The 25,394-nt window shown below is 40.3% G+C and overlaps 1 protein-coding gene across 4 annotated transcripts in view; it reads left to right on the forward strand.

Moving 5' to 3' along the window:
* The first annotated feature begins 23 nt into the window (after window positions 1-23).
* Window positions 24-25,394, forward strand: part of timeless (timeless circadian clock) — an 86,367-nt gene continuing 60,996 nt past the window's right edge. Inside the window, exons 1-8 of one of the 4 annotated variants that reach the window (XM_063036925.1) lie at window positions 24-362; window positions 4,910-5,411; window positions 7,171-7,324; window positions 8,942-9,056; window positions 9,699-9,761; window positions 10,278-10,379; window positions 13,967-14,122; window positions 15,009-15,142. In XM_063036925.1, coding sequence (XP_062892995.1) covers window positions 5,330-5,411; window positions 7,171-7,324; window positions 8,942-9,056; window positions 9,699-9,761; window positions 10,278-10,379; window positions 13,967-14,122; window positions 15,009-15,142 — 806 coding nt within the window. In that variant the 5' untranslated portion in view covers window positions 24-362; window positions 4,910-5,329. Of the gene's footprint in view, window positions 363-3,103; window positions 5,412-7,170; window positions 7,325-8,941; window positions 9,057-9,698; window positions 9,762-10,277; window positions 10,380-13,966; window positions 14,123-15,008; window positions 15,143-25,394 lie in introns of those variants that run through there. The other 3 variants (XM_063036926.1, XM_063036924.1, XM_063036927.1) reach the window with 3 other exon arrangements.

Here is a 25,394-nt window from a genome sequence, read left to right on the forward strand (position 1 = left end):
CTGGATTAGCGGGCGACTGGACTGCTCTAATCCTCCACGAGTGGGGTGACCTAATTAATTTATGTACCCTCTGCATTAGTCTGCAACGTCGCTCTATAAGTTGATTGGAAAAGGATATTGTTAAGTACGGTATATTATAGAGTTTTCTTTACTCAATTGATTTTTTTTGTGTGTGTATTTTAATTTTGTGTTAGGCTCGCCGTACGCTCCCCCCCCCCGCGAACACATTCAGTGATCCAGGAGTTGGCGGGAGTTTGGTCGCTCGCCGGCAGTTTCGCGGCGCGTTCGAAATTTTCTAAAAATAGATGCAGTTTTTTAATGAAATATTTAAAGATATTTGAGACCAACTTAGAACGGATCAGGTGAGTTTAGCGTCCTTTCCTTAAACCGGTCGCTTAGTTTTCTTGATGAGGCGGCTCTGGAGTTCGCCAAACAGCACCATCCAGGCTACAAACGTTTCACAAAGAATTGCGATTGTATTGACAATTAATCAGAGGACTTTATTGCTCTGTTCTTAATTCCAGCTACTTCATTTGAGTAACAAATTATTATAATATTAATATTCTGTTTGTTAAAGTTTATGGTTAATTGTAAAAGTTAACAAAATTCACGTCACATGCCGGTGTTAATAAACCTGATTCTGATTTCCAACTACATTAATCTTTGGGAGATTTTAAAAATGATTCTTTAATAATTTACAGTACCTTTAACATCGCAAAACCTGACAATGATAATATCAAACAAAATAGTGTGCTCTCGCCTCACGCAAGGCAGTTGTGACACTTGGGGTGAATGAAGGATCCGCAATGGTGTCTGTTATGTTCTTCATTGAGCTGTTTATTTTTAAGTGCAGCCTCATATTTCTTGCTGTCACTGGTCAAAATCGAGACCTATTAGACGTGCAGTTGAAAGATGGAAAATATTCTGGCCACCGTTTAGAAGGATCATGACTGATCTTCTATGTCAGTGCTATTTTCCTGTAATAACCTTATAATCCGTTCACTTCCTTAATATTCCAAAAGTCTATTGATTTCCCAGCCATGAATTTACTTGACAGCCCTCTTGGGTAGAGAACTCCGAAGATTTACCACCTGCTTGATGTAGACATTTTTCCTAGTTCCTGTCCTGAAACAGCAACTTCACAGCTACCCTATCAACCCTTGTGAAAACGTTGTGTTTTTCAAAGAGATCACCTTTCCTTTTGGAACGCTAGAGAGCACAGGCTCAGTCTGCTTAATGTCTCCTGAAGGGTAAAACAACATCCCAGGAAAAGATCCTTCACCATGCTTCTATCCCTCCTGAAGTGGGGATATCCCAGGTGCAGTATCACCAGAGGCTTATATAATTTGAGCAAGCCTTCTCTTGTACTCAAGTCCCCTTGCAATGAAGTCCAATGTAGTGCTCAACTTCCTAAGTTGTACCTGGATGCTAGCGTCTGTACAGTAAACCTTTTCGTTAAATTTGGGTTGAAATCCACCACTGCAGTACTGATGAGACCTTCTGCTCTACTAATGAGGAAATGATTCAACCCAAAGAGTTCTGAGCCCTCAGATGATTCCTGGCACAGTTTTCTCTTATTTGCTGAGGTTTATAAAGCATTGGTCTGACCACATTTCTAATATTGTGAGCAGTTTTGGGCCCTGTTTCTAAAAGGGGATGTGCTAGCACTGGCGAAGGTAGAGAGAGAGGTTTACGAGAATGATCCTAGGAATGAAAGGATTAATGTATGAGGCCTGTTTGATGGCTCTGGGCCTTTACTCGCTGGAATTTAGAAGAATGAGGGAGTGATTATTGAAAGGCTTAGATAGAGTAGATGCAGGGGAGTCTTAAGACCAGAGGGCACAGCCTCAGAATACAAGGATGTCCCTTTAGAACAAAGATGAGGAGGAATTTCTTTAGCCAGAAGGTGGTGAATCTGTGGAATTCATTGCCACAGATGGCTGTGGAGGCCAAGTCATTGGGTATATTTAAAGCAGAGGTTAATAGGTTTAAGGGTGTCAAAGGTCTCGGGGAGGAGGCAGGAAAATGGGATTGAGAGGGAAAATAAATTAGCCATGATAAAATGGGCTGCATGGTGTATTCCCCTCCCAAGTTTTATGGTCTTATTTATATCAGTGTGGAAGCTTTTGAGGGAGATGGCAAGACTCATCCAGACTCAGCTATTCAACTACTAGTGAAGTATTAAATGCCCAACAAATAGCTCAGGGTTGATACCTCTACTTGTGACTACGTGACTACAAGACTTCAAGCTTGAGAGGATTTGGGGCAAATCTCCCAACAATTAAAAGCCTTGTTCAGCTCTGCAAACCCTCCCTGCAAAGTAATCTCCCAGGGACATTGGTGAAATAAATGGTATTTGCACTCTTTGGGATTTTCAGCTATTCTAGGATGTATCCAACATGAATGTTGAGGCTTTGCTGTATAAGGACCCTCTGAACACCATCTTTCACTCTCACCATTTGGAAAACACCACCTTTAACTACCAAAGGAATGACCTTACTGTTTTGCATATTCTATCCCAACCGATTTGTCCTTGTGCGTTCTTAAGTGCTCAAACTCTCTGCATCATACGCATAACCTACGCTTCCACTGATCTTTACATCTATTACATGTGATTCCTTTATTCAAATTATTGCTGTAGCTTCTGTACAGCCAGGACCTCCAACACCAGTCCTTGTAACATCATACAGCTGACTGTCTCCCAACCCAAAAATAACCACTTTCTTTCCTGCACTTTTTTTTGTCCAGAGATAAAATTATTGTGTAAATCCTCTGCTTTTCTTGTTCTACAATGTGATTACTTTTTATCTCAATCTGAAAGGTTTCACATTAAGTTTTCCTAATTTCTACATAATTTATTCTTTTTACACAACTATAGATGGTCAGTTTTTGTGTTCTTTGCTCACCTATTTTTATGTTCTAGTTTCCCTCTTCTTAGCAATACCTTGATCCTTCTTTGCTGAGTTCTTAATTTTTCTTAACTCTTTCCCTTATGTTTTTTTGGATAAAGTTATAAACCTTTTCCTTTCACAAACAACAGAACACCTGCAGATGCTGGAAATCTGAGCAACACACACAAAATGTTGGAGGAACTCAGCAGGCCAGGCAGCATCTTGGAAAAGAGTACAGTCAACATTTCCTAGATGCTGTCTGGCCTGCTGAATTCCTCCAGCATTTTGTGTGTGTTGCTTAAATCTTTTCCCTTGATCTAATAGTGTTTTTAACTTCTCTTGATTGTCATCACTGGACTGCATTTCCTGTTGGAATTTTTTTTGCATTTGAGGGATATAAATTACTTGTGAACAATGTATTTTTAAACTGTTACCCATTGTTTTTTCACTGTCATATCTTATACTGTATTTTTTCAATCTACTACAGCCAGTTTGAGCTTCTTGTACCTTTGTAGTTTGCTTTGTTTAGATTTCAGACTCTAGCATCGGATTGAATTAAGTTGGTTTAAAATGTTATATAAAACCTGACATACTATAACGTTTCCCTAAAGGCCCCTTTAGATTTATTTATCTATTTAATAAGCCCACACCACCCAATTACATCCATGTGACCAATTAACCTACTAATCTGTATGTCTTTGGAACATGGGAGGAAACCAGGGCACCCAGAGGAAACCCACGCAGTCGTAGGGAGAATAAATTGAACCTGAGTCACTGTTACATAACACTAGATCTAAAATGGCCAGTTACCACAACATAGCTGATTTGGACAACAATCTTACATTTTGAATTCACCCTCCATTCTATCATCACTAATTTAGTCATCCTATTCTTTATATAGATTAAAATTCCCCATAGTTATTGTATTAGTCTTTATTACATGCACCTCTGATTTTTCTGGGCTAAGTTCCTCTGCCTTTGCTGCCTTTATCTCTTTATTTTCATCTCATGGTCCACAAATATCACCAATGCCATTGGTTTTTCTTCTTTGTATTTGAGATTGTCGTCACTGGGTAGTGCTGCGCATGCATCAGTGACATTCAGAATAAAAATGCTTTTTCTTTTCAGAGATGCAGCCTGGTAACAGGCCCTTCCAGCCCAATGACTCTGCACCACCCAAATGACCCATTGACCTGTACACCTTTGGACAGTGGGAGGAAACCCACGTGGTCACGGGGAGAACATACAAACTCCTTACAGACAGCAGCAGGAATTGAACCCGGCTGCTGACGCTGTAATAGCATGACTCTGCCAAGCTGCCCCATTAATTTGATTAATTTTAAACCTTTCAATGATACCCATTTCAGTGTGGTTAGAAAAGTACAGCTAATCAGATGCCCCCGGGTCTGTTTTAGCAACATTTCTCAGCTGGCACAAGAGGGTAGAAGAGAGTTTGCTTGATGCACAGTGGGTAAATGCACTGTCTGGTGGAGTGCACAATGACTCTAGACTTGAATCTTAGCCTTTGCAGTGATTAGATATTGGATAATTGGAGTGTTATTGGAGTGATAATTGGCTCAGTGCAGAGAAGTTGGGGATTGTGGTATCTTGTACAAAACTAATTCTTCTGTCACTGTACTAACCAGAGGTACAGCTGGCCATGTGTGGGTAGAAGGTGGGGAGGAAAGAATTGAATCCAGCCTCCTCTTGGAGCTGAGGTTGGGCATGGCAGGAGGCAGCATGCCTCACTCAGAGGGTGGTGTAAGTGTGGAATGAGCTGCCGGTGGAAGTGGTGGATATAGGCTTGATTGCAACGTTTAAGAAAAGTTTTGATAGGTACGTGAATCGGAAGGGCATGGAGGGATATGGTGCTGGTGTGGGTTGATGGGACTAGGTAGAATAACAGTTTGGCACATACTAGGTGGCTGAAGGGCCTGCTTTTGTGCTGTAATGCTCTGTGTCTATATAGTAGTGATTGTTTTTCTTTTGGGATATTAAATCTTGTGTTTACTCTGCAGGCTGATTGTAGCTAAGAAGGCCTCGACCTGTGTCAGACTCTTCCTTCTGCTGTCAGAACACAGTGAAGATTTCTGGAGAGCAGCGTGTGTTGAGGCCAAGAATTCATTTCACCATTAGTACATTGCTATATAATTGCTGTCCCATTTTGAGTTAAATTTTGTATCTGCAAGAGTGTGAGAACAGGGACTTTTTTTTTGCATAATTGCATGCTTCTCCCTCCTGGTTTTCCCTCATACTACTGCTGCACAGTGTTGCTTTATACAGTGATTTTTTTCTCTGTACCCCTTCCCTCAGCCTTTGCAGAAATATCATCCTCTTTTCTAACCCCCCCCCCACCTACCCACCCTGGGTATTAAATTGTTCCAGGTTTCGTCTGCCCTCTGCCGCTTTAACGAGTGCACTGTGTGGATTTGAGCACAATGAACAGTGAACTATTAGCAACGTGCAGTGCCTTAGGATATTTGGAAGGAGACAATTATCACAAAGAGCCTGATTGTTTAGGTGAGTCAATTTTGCTGTGATTTAAATGTTGTTCCCTTGTCTATGCTGGATTAGATTGTAGAATTGTTATTTTGCTAGTATTTTGCTTGTAGTCTAACTTGTTAATACTTGCTCATAATTTTTATATTACCATCTGTATACATGTAATTGTTTAGTAAATATTCCAGTAATTATAGTATAGCTGATTCTGTATTTTTTTTAGATGTTTCTCAATTTTTCTGCAGCAGGTGTCATACCACTTGAATCTGACTATTTTATAGGTTAATTGTTATCACTGGAATTTTGTTTATCTCTAGTCTGAGTGTGAGATGACCACAACTTCTTTTGTCTTTTCTTTGTTCTTGTAACACTTGATAAAATGGCCATAACCAGCTAATTTGTGCTTCATTCTTGACCTCTGAAGCACCTCCGGATCAATATCACCAAATCCAGCATTTATTTTAAAGCAGTAACACAGAGTTCAGAGATTTTGTTGCACCTTGCATGTAGCCATACCCCTCTCATCAAATGCACTGCTGGTATTTTATTTTTATTTTCATAGCCTACAATTTCATGTTTCCATCATTCTGTTTAATTTAAATTTTGACCACCCTCCAAATGTCAATGCTGAAATTGCTGCTGAGTTTCTGATTGCAGTTATTAGTGACTTGTGTTATGCATATTTATGGCCCTGGTTCTGGGCTCCTGCAATTGAAAACATCTCTACGTCTACCCAGTCAAACCCTTCCATAAAAGTTGCCCTTGTTAATGTGACAGGATTCCGAGCTTTCCTCATGTTTTATCACATTAGGGAGCACCAGGACATGCTTGCCATCATAAATTAATTCTGTCTGTCTTCATGATAAAGAATTCCAGCAATCATTCTGTGCTAGCAGTGTCTCACAAGAGCAGGTACCTTGGACAGGTTTAATCCAAACTTTCTAATCCTTCTTTCAGCCTTTCTATTCTCTTTAGTAGTCAAGTAAATTACAGAAGGGGAAGCTTGAATGATAACAAAACTCAGGTGGTTTTTAAATAATTGGAACTATGAATTATAAGTGTGTCAGTCCTTTTCCTTGCTGTAATGACTGGATACTGAAGCCTACATCTCTCTTTTTCTCTTGACAAAGTGTTTGTGATGCACACCGTTTTGTAGGGTAAAAGTACTCCTGTTTTCTTTCTTAGTGGCTTGTAACAGTAATGGTTGCTAATGAAGCGCTGAGTTAAATGAACCTCTCATGTTGCTGGGCCTATAGCTTTGCAGCTCATTAATTGTCCTGCAGAGGATTATCCCAGCAATAACTTTACAGTTTGCCTCATGACTTCTGGGGATGGGAGAAAAGAAATATGTCACACCAAGGTTTAAGGGGCTATGGACAAAGTACTGATAAATGGGATTGGTATGGACAGATGATTGATGGTCAGCCTGGACATAGCGGGCTATTTCTGTGCGGTACAACTATAATGTTATGCTTAATGATGAACTCATATGGCATAGATAGATCCTTTTGGCCTAGCGTTCCCATGGCGGTTCATTGAGAGAACAATCTAATTATTCTTGAACTTTTGCTCCATGAATCTCTTCTGTATTCTAGGGATTCTTTCTGGATGAGAACAGAACAGGGTTTGGTCTACCAATTCTTACTTTCTAAGTCTATGTAAGAAAAGTTGCCACTTTAGTGGCTCAGCGAAAGTCACTGGTATGAAAAGGAGTGTTGAAAATTGAAATCAACATTTTTTGGTTGAGTAAATTTGATGACGATTCATTCCTATTTTCCAGAAAGCATCAAGGACCTTATCAGGTATCTTAGACATGAGGATGAGTCAAGAGACATCCGACAGCAGCTAGGAGCTGCACAGATTCTGCAGAATGATTTATTGCCCATTATCACACAGTACCCTCAGGAGAAAATGCTTTATGAAGCAGTTATAAGGTCTGTGCCAAACTAGAAAGAGTTTTGCTGTATAGAGCATTAGTGCAAAGTGTGGGTAAAGCAGGGCAGTTGCAAATGACTTATATAAACAGAAATTATCTAAACACATTATTATTCTGAATGGTGATGAATTGGGAAAAAGGGAGGTACAATGAGACCAGGATGTTCTTGTACACTGGTAGCTGAAAGCAATGCTAAGGTGAACAAGTAGAGAAGTAAATGGCACGTTGGCCTTCATTCTAAAATGATTTGATTATAAGAACAAGGATGTCTTGCTGCATTTATAGAGGATCTTTGTGAAACCCCATATCTGGATTTTGTGCAGTTTTGGTCTTCTTACCTGAGGAAGGATGTTTTTGCCATGGAGGGAGGAAACAGAGGTTAGGGTTTAGAAGAATGGGAGGGGATCTCATTGAACCCTAAAACATTCTAAAATGAGTAGACACACTAAATACAATGAGGATGTTGCTGATATTTGGAGAGTCCAGAACAAGGTGGTCACAACCTTGAGAGAGTTTTCCATTCATAAAATGGTGAACCTCCACCACAGAAGTAACATTCTTCCTAATGAGCACCTTGTTGCCCAACACATTTTACATTCATGCCTGGTTGTCCAACCTTTTACTTACCTTATGTCTAGGGGATTTGATGGCCCTAGAATCTTACAAAACAACAAATTTATAGGATCAGAATCAGGTTTGTTATCACTGACACTTGTTGAGAAATTTGTTGTTTTGCAGCAGCAGTACAGTGCCATACACAAAAACAATTATAATAAGTCACAATAAGAAATATATAATAGGGATTGATAAAATAAATTGGTTCAAACCAATCTGTTACAGATCAAGCTTTTTTGGTATGGAATATGAAGGGTATATTAAGCTTTTGTGATTTATTTTTGGATAGCTGTTTTATGTCTTTTGAACAGTTATCTAATAAATATAATTTGCCTATTTCTCATTTTTTCAGATATTTACAAATTAGAAACTTTTTAAATACTAAGCTACCTACATTTCCAACTTCATATCCATTTGATATCACGGGAAAAAATTTAGATTTAAATCCTTATCAGAAGGGTTTAATAGCAATCATTTATTATTTGATTATGAAAAGACTTCCTGGCAACAGCTTGGAACTGCTGTGTTCAGATTGTCATGTTGTCAAGAAGACAACAATAGACCATTGGAAGAAAGGGAAAGGGGAGGGAAACACTGTGGAAGAAAGGGCATGGTCCACCATCCTTTCCTATTAGATTCCTTCTTCAGCCCTTTACCTCTTCAATCTATCCTCCCAGGTTCTCGCATCATCCTCCCTCCTCCACCCACCCACCTGCCCCCTTACTTATCACCTGCCAGCTTATACTCCTTCCCCTCTTCCCACCTTCTTATTCTGGCTTCTGCCATCTTCTTTTCCAGTCCTGATGAAGGGTCTCGGCCCGAAATGTTGACTGTTTGTTCCCTCCATAAATGCTGCCTGACCTGCTGAATTCCTCAGTATTTTGTGTGTGTTGCTCAGGATTTCCAACATTTACAGAATCTCTTGTGTTTATAACTTTAATAATTGTTTTTCCATGTGTGACATAGTCTGATGCCTGATATATTTCTCCCCTGCATCTAGATTGCTGGTAAATCTAACACAGCCAGCACTTTTGTGTTTTGGGAAAGTTCCTACCAACCCCACCTTCAGGTATCACTTTCTGCAAGTGGTTTCATATCTGCAGGCATACAAAGAGGCAAGTAAACAAAGCAAGCTCTTCTTCAATTCGTGGGTGGCATCACAACAAGTCATAAGGCAGAGGCTAGGTCACCCGCAGATTCTATTCAGTGACCCTAAGAGAGTGGAGGGTATGGGGCGTGGGGCCTGGGGGAAGAAGAGGATAGTGATTGGTGCAGGGAAACGAATAGCGTTAGAAATGTAAAAGTTTTTATTTCTTGGTGTTGGGAGGGTGGTATAATGATCTCTGTTGATTTAGTGTTTAAAGATTTTATAAGATTAGCTTTATTTGTCATATGTCTATTGAAGCATACTGTGAAATGCATTATTTGTCTCAATGACCAACACAGTCTGAGGATGTCTGGGCACAGCCTGCAAGTGTCACCATGCTTCCAGCACCATCACAACTTACTGACCCATCCATCTATGGAATGTGGGAGAAACCAAAGCCTAGAGGAAGACCATGTCATCACAGGGAGAATGTACAAACTCCTTACAGACGATGGCAAGAATTGAAACCAGATCACTGGCACTATACAGCTAATGGCTACTCTACCGTGCTGCCAACCGTGTTGTCAACTGGAATGATTTGTAGAGCATACCTACAGAAATGTGCATTGTTTTTAAAATTGTGCTCACATCTATTGTCTTTATGTTGTAGGCTTTTGCAAATGAAAAGGTGTTTGGAATTCTCAGTGAAAAGCTCTATGATCTCTTGCAACTAGTAAGTAAAAACATAGCTTTGTTCCAAAGAGAAATGCTGATGATAGTTCAGTGGGTAATCTCAGCCAGTGCAGCACTCAGTCCTTACCATTGATCTTAACTTTCCAGTACTGGCAGAAGTACTGATTTTAATTCCTTTTCATTGACTATTGCTGCAATTTCACATTTTCCAAATTTGCCTGGCCTTGTACATTTAAAATGTCAAACAATTGGAGTTTTATCTTAGCAAGTGGCCTCAACTTCTGGAGAGGTGGGACAATATTCTTTAAAGCTATTTGCTTAATATTACCTCTAAAGCTTGTAATTTATAGATGTTGAACCTATTTATCATTTCTTGGACCTTCAGTTGTTAGTGGCAACAGTTTTAACTTGAATGTGATTGAATTAACAACAATTATTTAAAAATTACTTTTAAAGGATCAAACTAGCTCCCTGTGATCGAGCTTATCTGAACTGCTACTATTACAGGAATCATGCTTGCTTGTATGATTTTAACATACAAATGTTTCTGTAATAGGACTGGGAACAGAGGCAGGAGGAGGATAACCTACTGATTGAAAGAATCTTGTTACTGGTTCGAAATGTTCTACATGTGCCCCCTGAACCTGAGGAGGAGAAGGTCTGTTATGACAAATTATCTCTATTCTATAGATGTTAAGATTCTTTGTTTTATTTTTGGTTTTTAATGTGTAGACTTCCATTAGTGCTGTTTTATTATTAATCACTCATGGGGTAAACAACATTAACTTGTTGGTGCATTATCTTTTATCATTTGTAATTAATGGCAAGGGTATTCGGTTCAGCTTTCAGAAAGGAATTAGGATATTTAAATAGGGCTCATCTTTTTTAAGACGGCTGAGTACAGAGGTAGAAAATAACTTTGTAAAACAGAAGATTGTTGACAGCAAATTAATTTTGCCATTGTCATTTGAGTTCTGCTAACAATTGCAGATCTTGTACCTCAGTGGTGTGAGGCACATTATACTGGAGCAAAATGTCTGAAGAGCACAAATGTGTGCATTGATATTTTCTTGTGTCATAATTCAGCACAACACATTGCTCCTTAAGCATACTTCATTCGCAGTTGACCTCATCTCTGGATATCAATCCCACATGTTAACAGCAAAATAAAAACAGTGTTCTTATTTTCCACTGTGTGTAGCAAGTCCATATAACTGCCCCTATGCTACCTCCTGCTGAATTTAATTTCTGTTTTGTGTCATGTAAATCTAATCTGGCTAATTCTGTAGCTGCTCCTGTTTCAGGAACAGTGGATGCCCCAGATGGATTCCTACTTATTTGCTTTGTACCAATTTGTACAAAAGTTGTTAGAATGGGGGTGGGGAGCCTTGCACGCTTCAATTGCCTCAAAGTGTAGATGCTGCTGTGCCTTCTTGGCTGGTGAGGAGGTGTTGTGGGTCCAAGTTAGATCGTCTGTTCTGCTCACACCAAGGAACTTTGTGCTCTTCACTCTCCCCATGGCAGAGCCATTGGTGTGCAATGGAGAGTGGTTGACCTGTGCCTTTCTGAAGTCTACAATCATCTCTTTTGTCTTGTCCACGTTGAGAGTCGGGTTGTTGTTCGTGCACCATTTGACAAGCCTCTCTGCCTCCTCCCTGTGTGCCGACTCATCCTTGTTGCTGACGAGGCCAATCGTCAGTGAAGTTGATGTGGTTTGAGCCCCCGATCTGAAGGCACCGTCCTGATCCCAAAGCAGTGCACGAACCTCTGCAGTCAGTCATGGTTTCTGGTTTGCCCCGGTAGTGTAGTGTCTAATCAGGGTAACGTCCCTGATGCATTTTCCTATGTAGCCAGTCACCGATCCTGTCATCAGTGTTGACGTGATGATTGTAGGTAGCCGCCTCCCTGAACATGCTCCAGTCTGTGCTTTTGAAACAGTCCTGCAGTGCTGAAGTGGTACCTTCTGGCCAGATCCTGATCTCCCTGTGAACTGATTTGACTCGTTAACCAGTGGTCTGTATGCAGGAATTGGCAAAGCTGATATGTGGTCTGTGTACCTGAAGTGAGGATGTGGGATAGCTGTGTAGGCTCCATGAATGTTAGTGTAGACCAGGTCTAATATACTCCCTCCTCTGGTTGCAAAGTTGACATGCTGGTAGAACTTTGGTAGGATTGTTTTTAAGTTGGCATGATTAAAGTCACCAGCAACAATGAAGGCACTGTTGGGGTGAGTGACTTTGAGGTTGCAGATTGCTCCTGTAGTGCTTCCCCAGCATTAGCAGAGGGGTGGATGTAAACAGCAATAAGCATAATGGCAGTGAGCTCCTGCAGTAGGTAGAAGGTCCTGCACTTCACCATTAAAAGCTTTATCTCCAGTGAGCATTATCTCCGTTACTACCAAGGCGTTCACACATCAGTTCTAATTTATGTAGACACACAAACCTCCTCAGTGGGTCTTGTTGGAGGTTGCTGCATTTCTGTTTGCCTGAAAGGAGAATAGGACTTCTAGCTGGATGGCTGAGTCTGGAATGGCGTCTTGAAGCCACTTTTCTGTCAAGATGAGTGTGCAACAGTGCCTCATCTCCCACTGGTTCAGATGCAGCTAATCCAGTTTATTTTCCAGCGATCGAAAATTAATGAGTAGAATCGGTGGGAGTGCAGGCCTGAAGAGATCCACTTTAAGTCTCACTTTTATACCAGTGTACTTACCACACTTCTACGTTTGAGCCCACCGCTTCCGACGGCTGCTTCCCCGAGTAGCTGTAGTAGACCTGCACCCTGTGATCGTCTGTAGCTGTGCAGCACCTTTGTTATTCTGCTCGTTAGTGAGGTAGAGTTGCAGATTTTACTGCTGTTACTGTTTTGGTCATAGAAATGGACAGGATACAAAGTTTCACTGCTGGTTGGAGCAAGAGTGACTGCTGGATCCATGTGTGCCTCCATCTTGTAGATCATGTCGGGCATTGAGGAGGGTGATTTAATAAAGGTGTAGAATATTATGCGGGGTTATAGATAGGGTAAGTGCAAGCAGGCCTTTCCCATTGAGGTTGAGTGAGACTAGAACGAGAGGTAATAGGTTAAGGATGAAAGGGGAACATCTCAGAGGATAGTGAGAGTGTGAAACAAGCTGCTGGTGGAGGTAGTGGATGCAGGTTCGATTTCAACTTTCAAGACATGTTTGGGTAAGTACATGGATGGGAGGTGTATAGATGGCTAAGGTCCAGGTGCGGCTTGATGAGACTGGGCAGAAAAACAATTTGGCACAGACTAGATGGACTGAAGAACCTTTTTGTATGCTGTAGTGCTCTATAACTCTAAAATGGCATGAATTAGTTTGACTGACAAGTCTTGTGTTTATTATGCGTACCACAAGTAATAAAGTTCAGCTGAAAGCTAATTCACTTACGAATCACGAACTGTCGCTTTATTTGGGAAGTACTGTAGATATATTGAGTTTCTCTCAAGCTGTGATGTTCACATTAAATCTCCAATCGCAGAATTTAGTGGTCAAAAAGTATAAAGTTCACGTCACAGAGCTTTCTTAATCTTGCTCATTGTACTATTCTATTTCTGATAACCTAACTATTCACTCAAACTGTTAAATTGTATCAGACTCTTTCTGAGCAAATTAGCAATATCAATAATTAAAAGCTCTTAAAGCTCCATTATCATCAACAAACTCTTCAAAATGCGTTTTGCTTCACAATCATTGGTATTTGATTTCACTTGCTGTTTGTCATCTATGTGCGCATCCTTCATGTTTGAGCCGAAGTATTTTGTTGCAACGAGAGATGAATGAATCAGCTACATTTATCACATTCCTACTTGTACATTTCTCAGCCAACATGAGGGAATGGTGATCAGGGCAGAAATCCAAGCTAATTATTTTTCCGAGTTTTCTGTCTTTGATCGCGTGTTTTTTGCCTCCCCACAGCCACACACCTTCAGATAATCCAGTCCTAAGATCTAACTACCTTCATCTGAATGTACCACAGTACTGTACTGTGATTCTCAGATTGGTCTATGCTCTGAGGTTGGGAATATTGGGAGGCAACTGTCTCTATATTGCAAAGAGATAGGGGAAAATGGCTGAACTTCCTCTTTGTTTTCAACAAAATAATCATTTGGCAAACAAGTTCTTTTGAACCACAGCACCTTAATTTTGCTTTCTCTTGTGTGTTTAATTTTTTTTCCAGTAATTTTATATCTTTTCTATCATTAGTGCCTAATTTTATTTCCCTGCAGAATGTTGACGATGATGCCAGCATGCACGATAAGGTGTTGTGGGCCATTCACATGAGTGGGATGGATGATCTAATCAAGTTCTTGGCTGCTTCCCAGGACGAGCAACAGTGGGCCATGCACATACTAGAGATAATCTCCCTCATGTTCAGAAATCAGGTTAGTGTTTGATTGGCGGCATGAAGAGAGTGGTGGAATTGGTTTAGTAATGGTGCATTTTGGCTGCAATTGAAATTCTTTGTATTAATGTGTAATGGCAGACCATGGTTTGTGCTCTTATTCCTGCACTCACGTTCCCTGATCTCAGAAATGTGATGGGGATGGAGGCTGCAGGAGAGCTGTGCTTCCATCACTAGCATTTTGTCAGTAATTCCTGGGTTCAAGCCCCACTCCAGTGGCTTGAACTCGAGATATCTAGACTGATATTGTCAGTGCATATTGAGGCTCTGAATGTGCTTATATAAGTGCACAGAGCTGCCCTTGAGCATATCCCAATCATCATCTTGCAAGTGACGTGACAACTAGCCTGGGTGAAGGTTGATTTGTGGTTCAAGGCCTGAGTACTACTTTTGTTTTATTTAGTGATACAGCATAGTAACAGGCCCTTCCAGCCCAATGAGCCTACACCACCCAGTTACGTCCATGTGAGTAATTAGGAGCACCAGGAGGAAACGCTATGCAGTCATGGGAGAATATGCAATTCCTTACAGACAATAGCGGGATTGAACCTGGGTTACTGGTGCTGTAATAGTGTTATGCTCCCATGCTGCCCAAACTTTTCAATTTGTTTTCTGCCCACTACCCGATTTTCTGTGTTTGTTTTTGAATATCGTTAAGGTGTACTTCCCACTTGAGATCAGTACAGTGCAACATCAAAGCTGTGGACCTATCCTGAATGAGACGGTACCTTTTATTAGTTGTAAACCAACTAATACAGAACAGTCATGAATCCCAAGCTCAACAAAAACTCTAGGCACGGCTCAGTTTTGGTGAACTGAGGGTCAGAAATTTGATTAGAATTATTATTTTGGAATTTTTCCTGCAGAACCCTGAACAGCTTGCCACCACAGGGCAAGTAAAAACCGAACAGCAGAAAGCGAATGAGTCCAGAGAGCTTGAAATCTTAAAGCAGAGAGAGCTGGCTGCAAAGAAGAAGAGAACTTTTGAAAGGGGGACCAGGTGAGAAGTGAAATGTATGAAATATTACAGCACAATTGGGTAGATGCCCTAAGTGGGTTGCTGTACTTGATTGGAGAATTAGTGTGTCCTTCAAATGATAGTCCGTCAAAGCATAGAAATATCCTACTACCCTTTTACATAAAACATTTCAGATCATAAGCGCCGATATGAACCCTTCGGATTTCCTTTGTTACTTGTCAATTGTCTTCACTCTGCACCAATTTGTTACCGATCTCTTATGCTATAAAGGGAATAATTCAGCTACTCCAGTCTCTCCATGTATCTCAGATCCCTCATCCCTATTTTTAAAAAATGGAATCAACTGGGAATGTTCTGAAAAGTCTGTTGTGGAAAGCAGCTATAACCAATAATGTTATAGAATGCACATTCATGGGTGTCAATGCTGAAAGGGTAAATACCTCTATCAAGTATATTTTTGTACTTTTTGACTGTGACAGTAATATTTTCAGTAAGACTTGGAGTGTTATGATTTTTGACTAGTACACAAATTGGAATTAATTGAATTGAGTCTTGCCTTCAAGATTGCTTTTGTACATACTTCCACTTAGAACATAGAATATTACAGCAGCACAGTATAGGTCCTTTGACCTACAATGTGAGACCTTTTAACCCACTCTACAATCAATCGAATCCTTTCCTCCTACATAGCCCTCCACTTAAGAACTGTTCTCTGTTGCAGAGAATACAAATTCCGTCATGTTTTCTGATGAAATAATTGATGAGATTGATAGTGGAAACTACAATGATAGGTATTCAAATTGGGTTGTACCTGACTCTGTCTAAATCAGATTTGATTGGAGAGTGGAGTTAATTATACACTCAGTGGCCACTTTATTTGGTACGTCCCGCCCTCTCTTTGGCTTTTATGTTGGCTTTGACTTGTCAGCCTTGGTTGTGTCATCCTGCCTTTAGAATACTAATTTTTTGGTATGTATCTATCCTGTGCCTTCCAAATTGCTCCCAGAAACTCCAGCCATTGCTGTTCTGCTGTCATCCCTACTAGTGTCTCCTTCCAATCAACTTTGGCCAGCTCCTTTCTCATGGCTCTGTAATTCCCTTCACTGCATAGTCATACTGATACATCTGACATTAGCATCTCCTCAAGTTGCAGGGTGAATTCTATCATATTATGATGACTGTCCCAAGGTTCTTTAACCTTAAGTTCTCTATTTAATTCTGGTTCATTGCACCATACCCAATCCAGAACAGCTGATCTCCCTATGGGCTCAAACACGAGCTGCTCAAAAGCCACAGGTATACTGTACTGGCTGCCCACTTCCCTTTCTTCTCTTGACAGTCACCCAGTTACCTGCCTCCTGCAACCTAGCAGTGACTACCTCCCTGTAACTCTATCTATCACTTCCTCAGTCTCCCTTAGGAGCTGAAGGTCTTCAAGCTGCAGCTCCAGTTCCTTAGCATGTTCTCTGAGGAGCTGCAGCTCGGTGTACCTGGTGCAGATGTGGTTATTTGAGAGGCTGGAGGTCTCGCAGAATTCCCACATCTCACACAAGGAACACACACAGCCCCTAGAGCCATTTTCTTTTTTTTTTGTAATTTATTTTTTATTGAAGTTCATCATCAAACGAACATTTCCATAAGATGTATTTCAGATATTGTACATATATATCATATAATCATATTTGCCACAAATCTCCACATAATATTTATCTGAGTTATACACTTATAGAAAGGAGAGGAAAGAAAGAACAAGCAAAAGGAGAAAACTATGTACAAAGTAGGGAGTGATTTTTTTTACAACATATCCATTGATTTGTGAGAATAAAATCAGGCCTATGAGGTGTAATGTAGTTGAACCATTTTTCCCGGTATGAATCAAATTGTTCCAACTTATGATATACAGATGCTGTTATCTTCTCCATTTTGTAAATGTCCATCATAATTTCCATTCATGCGTTTAAAGTTGGGCTCTCCTGTGATAACCATTTCCTGGTAAGAGTCTTTTTACCAGCCATCAGCAGTATATTCATTAAATATTTATCTCTTTTCAACCATTCCTGAGGTACATACCCAAAATATATGGTCTTACTTTCTAAGGGTATTTCACATTTAAAAATGTCTTGTAGGGTATTGTGTATCCCACTCCAATAGTCTTTGATAACGGGGCAATTCCAGAAAATATGATAATGGTTTGCATTTTGATTTCCACAATTTCTCTAGCAAACAGGGAGGTGACTATCATAATGGGATTTCTGAGAGGGTGTAATAAAATATCTTATCAAGTTTTTCCATCCAAACTCCCTCCATTTCTGTGAACTGGTACACTTCCATTGATACCTCCATATTATTGTCCAGTCTTCCTCAGATATTATTATCCCTCCTTCCTTCTCCCATTTTGTCTTAATGTATGAAGTCAAATGTGTTTTAAGATTTGACAAACCCTTATACACGCTTGAAATGATTCTACCGTTATCTGAATTATATGCTTTTCTAAATAGCTCTATCAAACATGTACTTGCCTTGGTTATATTTTTAATCCTCCTATTAACATACTGTCGCATCTGTAGTGTTACGTACCCCGTAACTGGGTTGCCAAACCAGCAGAAATGGACCACTCAGTTGGAGTCTGGTTAACTGGAACTAAGAAAGTTTTATTAAAGAAATAAGCAGCACAGTACTCTAATAGTAAGGATATAAATGCAACAGGTTAGCAATGAATAAACACACATGTACACAGAACTAGGAAATTAGGATCAATCAAGCTCTATCGCAGTCTAGGGGTAAATGACCAGTTTCAAGTGACGCAAAGTTCAGTTCAGTTCGCAGTAATCACTGTTGTGCCGTTGGGCGGGGAAAAGGAGAGAGAGCGAAAGCAAATGAATATTCAAAACGGATTCCACACAGACCTTCGATATTCCTCGCAGTTAGCTTTCGGGCGAGTCCTTGGTAATGTCTTCTGAGGTCACCGACTGTGACCCCTTCGTTCCAGACACGATCGTTCTTCAGCGGTGAACCCGGCACCCAGGCAAGGGTGGACACACACCAGGTTCCCGCCGACCGTATCTTTCCACCCTGTGCGTCTATGGCTGGTCCCGCGACCAGACCTCCAAAACTCCTACCGACTTGTGGGGGCGCACCGCTTCCAGGGTCTCGTTACCTCGTGGTGTCGTGTGTGGTGTCTTAGCGAACCTGCCCCTTTTTATCCCCCTGCTGGGGTATCGCCTGTCCATCACACTTCAAACAGTTCAGGGTTCAAAAGGAGCCGGTCTTGACAATACTCAGACCGGTGTCTCCTTCCGTTAAACTCTCTCGTCTCTTCATTAACATTTCCAAATGCTGCTCCATTGTCTTGCTTACCTCTCTCTCCTGAAGACAGGTGGCAGATCAACTGTTGATCCCACTGGTGCTAGCACAGGACAGTTAACATCTTAGTCTATGTGTACTTTTGTAACCCTCTTTCGTCACACCACTAAGATTCTGATAAAAGTCTTGTTTTTCTAATAAGTGTTTCTCTTTAAGCATTTCAAAACTGAACAGTGTTCCTTCTTTCATTATATTGCAAAGAACTGTTGTTCCTTTAGCTGTCCAGTCTTTAAATCTAGCATCCAATTTATTTGGCATAAAATCCGAGTCCTATGCACACCATTTAAGAATTGCAATATCTCCCTCTAGTTTATATTCTTTTATAATAGTTTTCCATATTTTAAGAGTCCATTTCACCCATGGATTAACAATAGTATTTATGTACCTTCGTAGGTTCTTATCAGCCAAAATTGCCTGTATGGGGATGGAAAGTATCCCCTCCTCAATGTTTTTCCATTGAGCGTTGTATGATGGGTTGCACCAACATATCACAGCTCTCAACTGTGCTGCAAAATAATAATCTCTAAGAGATGGTAGGCCCCATCCCCCCTTCTCCTTGGCTAATTGCAAAGTTTTGAGATGGACTCTAGGCCTTTTACCTTGCCAAATATATCTTGATAACATTTTGTTCCATTCATTGAATTGATTCTGATTAATCTCTATTGGTAGAGTCTGAAAGAGATATAATAGTCTGGGCAATATGTTCATTTTAATAGATTCAATCCTTGAACTGAAACTAAAAAAAGGAATTAGGTTCCATCTTGTTATATCTTCCTTAATTTTTTTATATATGGGCTGATAATTGCATTCTGATAATTTTGACAAATCTTTTGGCATAATGATGCCCAAATATTTGGAAAAAACTCTGTTTGCCATGCCTAGATATTTGAAAGACTGTTTGCCATGCCCAGGAATATTTACTTTCAATTTCTCTTGGTGGGCTATAGTTATATGAAAGTAATTGGGTTTTATCTATTTTGATCTTGTATCCTGATACTTGACCATATTGTTCAAAGGATTGCATCAATTTAGGTAAAGAGTATGTTGGTTGCTCTAGATAGATCAAAATGTCATCCGCGTAACAGACCAATTTATGCTCTGTCCCTTTAATAGTAATTCCCCTGACATCTTCATTTTGTCTGATGTATTGAGCTAATGGTTCCAGATATAATGCGAAGAGTAGCAGTGACCATGCACAACCCTGTCTCATGCCCCTTTCTAGGGTAAAACTATTTGATAAGTATCCATTGATTTTAATTCTAGCAGTAGGGTTGTCATATAGTGCCTGTATAGTTTTAATAATTGTGTCATGGAAACCAAATCTATGTAAAACTCTGTAAAGAAAATTCCAATTAACCGAATTAAATGCCTTTTCAGCGTCCACGCTTATCACTATTGCTTCAATTTTATTTTTTTTGTATATGATTCATAATGTGAAGTGCCCTTCGTATATTGTCTTGTGTTTGACGTTGTTGTATAGAACCTGTCTGATCCTTATGTACCAGTATGGGTAGAAACTCTTCTAATTGTTTGGCCATGATGGAGGTAAACAATCTATAATCTACATTAAGAACAGATATTGGTCTAAATGACCCACATTCCATTTTATCCTTGCCTTCTTTCGGTATAGCTGAGATTGTCACCTCCTTCCAGCTGGGTGGCATTTGTGTCTTTTTTAGAGCCCAGTTCAGAGTGGGGAGTAAGACAGGAATTAACTCATTTTTAAATTCTTTGTACCACTCTGCCGTATACCCATCTGAACCTGGTGACTTGCTTAATTTAAGCCTACTAATTGCAGCTTTTAGTTCAACTTCAGTTATGTCAGCAGTCATCGTTCTATTTTGTTCTTCGCTTAAAGTGGGTAACTTTACAGAATTCAGGAAAGTGTCAATTTGGGTTGCGCTTCCCCTGGAACTTTGGAATATAGAGTTTTGTAAAACACTTCAAAAGCTTCTTGAATTTCACTTAGCTTATTTTTTTTTTATCATTTTTGTTCTTTGATCCCTAATTCTATGAATTGTATTTTTTGCTATCTTTTTCTTCAGTTTCCACATCAGTATTTTCATAGACTTAGATCTACTTTCATAATGTCTCTGTTTCAGAAACATTAAATTTTTCTTGATTTCTTGCATAGCCAAACTATTAATTTCATTCCTAATTTTTAAAATTTCCTCTAATGTATCCTGGGCCAAATTCAATTTGTGTTTTTTTCTAGTTCCTTCAGCCTATTTCGTAATTCCAATAATGTTTTATTCCTTATTTTTTTCTTATATGAAGATATCGCTATAATTTTCCCTCTTAAGACAGCCTTCAGAGTATCCCACAGAATGGGAGGTGAAACCTCTCAATTATCATTAAGTTCTAAGTAAAGACCAATTTCTTTTTTAATTTGTTCCTTAAAGTAGGGATCATTGACTATTTAGTTTCCAAATAGTATTCTTTGGTTGTAGGTCAAAATCAACAGATAAATATATAGGTGCATGGTCACTTACATCTATTATCCCAATTCCACAGGTGTTTATTTTGTCTTTGTCTTTTCCAAATGTTGTGAAATAGTCTATTTTTGTATATACAGAATGGGGGGCAGAATAATGAGTGTAATCCCTTCTGTTGGGGGAAAAGTCCCTCCATATATCAATTAAACCAATATCCTCAAAAAGTGTATTAACTCTCTTGTGTAAGGATTTTGTTTCATAGGTTTTTCTATTGGAAGAGTCTAACTTTGGTTGTAATCGTAAATTTAAGTCTCCCCCACATATCAGGACACCTGTTTCTGTTACCATAATTTAGTTTCTTCAGTTTCTCAGTAATTTTCTGAAAGAAACTAATATCACTTCTTGGAGGTGCATATATATCCAATAGAGTAACTGAATTTCCATCTATATTTCCCCCCTTACCAGAATATATCTGCCCTCCTTATCTCCCATTTCAAATACTTTTTCAAAATTTAGCTTGCTTGAGACAAGAATAGCAACTCCCCTCCTATGTCCTGATTTATATGAGGAGAAAAACAAATTAGTGAAACCCATTCTCTTTAGTTTTCCATGCTCATTATCACTTCAGTGAGTTTCCTGTAAATATACTACATGGGCTTGTTCCTTTTTCATTTTGGATAGAATTTTACTGCGTTTGATTGGATTTAACAGCCCATTGACATTAAAAGAAATGAATTTTACTTTGTCCTTAGCCATGTGTATTTATCTGTCAATATATCATTGAAATTAGCGGAGTAAGACTTAATCGATCTACTCCCTGAACAAATAAGAACCAAGAAACGCGAATAATGAAAAAAAGGCAACGAAGGTATAATTCCAAGGCTGAGGTCTCTACTAGATGACCCTGGGTTGAGCTAGAGGAAATGTCTAGCCGTGGGGGATAGCCCCTCCTCCCTGTGAGTTGGGGGCCCCAATTACAGTACAGGTTTCCCCCGCCATCCGAAGGTAGAGCGTTCCTATGAAACGGTTCGTAAGCCGGAATGTCGTAAAGCGAAGAAGCAATTACCATTTATTTATATGGGAAAAATTTGTGAGCGTTCGCAGACCCAAAAATAACCTGCCAAATAACACATAAAACCTAAAGTAACAGTAACATATAGTAAAAGCAGGAATGATATGATATATACATAGCCTATATAAAGTAGAAATACTTTTCCACAATCATTGCCGCACTGTTCTCCATAGCGAAAATCTCACGCAAGCGCTTTCGGCAGAAACATGGCGCAAGCGCTCTTGGCAGAAAATCTCACACAAGCACTCTCAGCACAAACACTCTCCAGTAACCTTTAAGCTATGAAGCTGCCAAATCATACCAAATAACACATAAAAATACACAGCCTATATAAAGTAGAAGTAACGTATGTACAGTATAGTATCACTTACTGGAATTGGGAAGACAGTGCCGAGCACACTGATGATGGTGTGTTATGCTGAGTCGTCGGAGGTTGGGGTGGTGCAGTGGCCCCCACCCTCCGGGCAGCAAACCGATACCGATCCGCGGAGAATGCAGTGGTACAGCGGTAGCTGGAATGCACTCAGCACATCTTTAAGAAAAAAGCTGAAATAACCAAGCTAATTAATTAGGTGCCGACCGGCAGGTAAATGTTGGCCCAGATCAAAGGCAATTGCCGATTGTGTCGCCTCTGATCTGGGCCGACATTTACGTGCCGGGCGGCACCTAATTAATTAGCTTGTTTATTTTGGCTTTTTCCTTAAAGATGTGCTGGGTGCGTTCTGGCTACCGCTGCATTCTCCGTGAATCGGTATCTGTCCGCGGCCTGGGGGTTGGGGTGGTGGGACACTGGGGTGTCATCTCATCATCGATCAGGGCAGGCAGGTCATCTTCTTCTATGTCTGCCTGCCCCGATGTCGAAGGTCGAGGTTCGTAGTCTGCTGTGGCTGATGTGGAAGGCTTGAAAAACGACAGTATGCTTGACTGCTAGCCTTGCGCATTTTTCTATCATACAGTTCTTTGTAAGCACTCAAACCATCTTGCAAATATGCCCTAAACCGACATACCCTTTCAAAATTAAAGTCGTACTTTATCATTGCAGCGAAAATCTCACACAGTTGCTTCACGTTCAGTTCCTGGACAACTTCACTTTCGGTCCGTTCGCTACTGCATTCGGTTTCAATTGTTATCCTTTCCTCTTCTAATTGCATCAGCTCTTCATCTATCAGTTCTTGTTCACGGGATGCCAAAACCTCTTCAACATCATCTTTGTCAACTTCCACAAGCCAAACTCACTTTGTCCTTACTTTGTTCACCACGATTGAAACGCTTAATTATGTCTAGTTTTACGCTAAGTGTAACACCCTTAGGAGCTCTTTTAGGCTTTTCCGATACCTTAGAACTCATCTTGCTAACGGATGCTCACAGGCACGTGTTTAAGCAATGCCGGCGAGAATGCAGTTCCGAATCCGGGGGAGAGCGGCTGCTCGGGGTGTGCGTTGCTTTTTTTTTGCGCACTGCCTTTTCTTGTTACAGTGAAAACACCTGTTAGCGAAAACAGGTAACTAATGTAGGTCTTTCGTAACAGTGTGGTTTCGTAAAGCGAACGTTTGAAAAGCAGGGGACACTTGTACCCATAAAAGTAAGTGAACAAGTCTATGTCCATTACACAGAAAAGATTTCCCTGTGTATTCCTCCCATATATATATTTTCATTTAGGTGGGGGAAAATGGAGTGAATGAATGAATTTTAAAAATTGAGTAATATAAAATCCACATTATAAGTATTTCTTGAAATAGGTATAACACTGTCTCTTTTTGCTTCCGTTTATCTTAATCAACACTTTTAAAGTTAGCCAAACCTTATGGCTCTTCTTCTGGGCTGTCTTCAGAAAACTCACAGTCTCTTCCTGGTATTCTCTAACCCTCCTCCTGTCCCCTGCTTTCTCGGTTTTCTTACTATTTCCCAAGCAGATCAGGATAACTGCTCAGCCAGGCTTTCCCTCAGTTCCTCATGTCTGTAGTTGCCTCTTCCACTGTCTGATACAGTTGCATACCATCTTCATAAAACACCCGCAGTTTATCAGGGTACGGAGTTTGGAATCTAATCTTTCCTTGCTTTAATATTTGATTTACTGCAGAGTATTTATATTTCTGCAGGACCGCTGGGGGGGGGGGGGTAATCTTGATCGAAATATATTAATTTCTCGTCCAAAAACACCCTCTTCTTACCCCAGGCCCTTTGTAGAATCTCCGCCTTGGTATTGTATCGAAGGAATCTAATTACTATTGAGCGTAGCTTATCTTCTCTGTCTCCAGTAGGCCTCAGGACAAGCGCACGATGGGCCCTCTCAGTTTCAAGCTCCATAGTGGAGGGAATCTCTAGCGCGTCTGGCAGCAACTTTCCTACAAACTCCATCATAGACAAACCCTCCACTCCTTCGGGAACATTTTATATCCTGATATTTTCCATCGCGATCTTCCCTCCTGGTTAATCAGTTTACTTTTTTTGTTGATTTAATATTTTTATTGTCTTACTTAGTATCCGTTCCACGTTTTGCCTGAGACCCATTTTCACTGCTCTAACTGCCTTAACAGTCTAGGAAAGGAGAAGAAACTTATGAGATACTTACCTCGCCCAAGCCTGATGAGTCAAAGCCACTCTTAACACTGGCCCACTCACACAATTGCCACTCCACTTGCCCCTGTCTTATTTTTATTCGCCTTTGTTAATGAATCCTGTTCACTGATTGGTCGTAGTTCAAACTCCAAAAGCTGCTGTGAAGTGCGCTTTTTTAAATCTTCAGTCATGGACCTGTGTGAAGTCACCTTTTCTTCTCACGCACCTGCTCACTGATTGGCTGCAGTTCAGACTGATGAAGGTAGAGCAGTGGATGTGGTGTACATTGGTTTTAGTAAGGTGTTTGATACGATTTCACACAGTCGGTTCATTGAGAAAGTCAGAAGGTAAGGGATCCAGGGAAACTTGTCTGTGTGGATTCAGAATTGGCTTGCCCATAGAAGGCAGAGGGTGGTTGTTGATAAAGCGTTTTCTGCCTGGAGGTTGGTGAGCAGTGGTGTTCTGCGCAGGTCTGAGCTGGGAGCCTGCTCTTTGTGTGTTTATTTTTATAAATTACCTGGATAAGGAGGTGGAAGGGTGAGTTTGTAAGTTTGCAGATGACATAAAGATTGGTGGTGGTGTTGATAGTGTAGAAGATTGTTGTAGGTTACAACAGGACTTTGAAAGGATACAGAGCTGTGCTGAGAATCTGGAAAAGTGTGAAGTGATACACTTTGGAAGTTTGAACCTGAAGGCAAAATACAGGGTTAACGACAGGATTCTTAGCAGTGTGGAGGAACAGAGGGAACTTGGGGTCCGGGTCCATGTCCATAGATGTTGCCGTGCAAGTTGGTAGGATGTTTAAGAAGGTGTATTTTGTGTTAGTCAAGGGATTAAGTGTAAG

Source organism: Mobula hypostoma, chromosome X1 (assembly GCF_963921235.1).
Source record: "Mobula hypostoma chromosome X1, sMobHyp1.1, whole genome shotgun sequence".
Classification (NCBI taxonomy): domain Eukaryota; kingdom Metazoa; phylum Chordata; class Chondrichthyes; order Myliobatiformes; family Myliobatidae; genus Mobula; species Mobula hypostoma.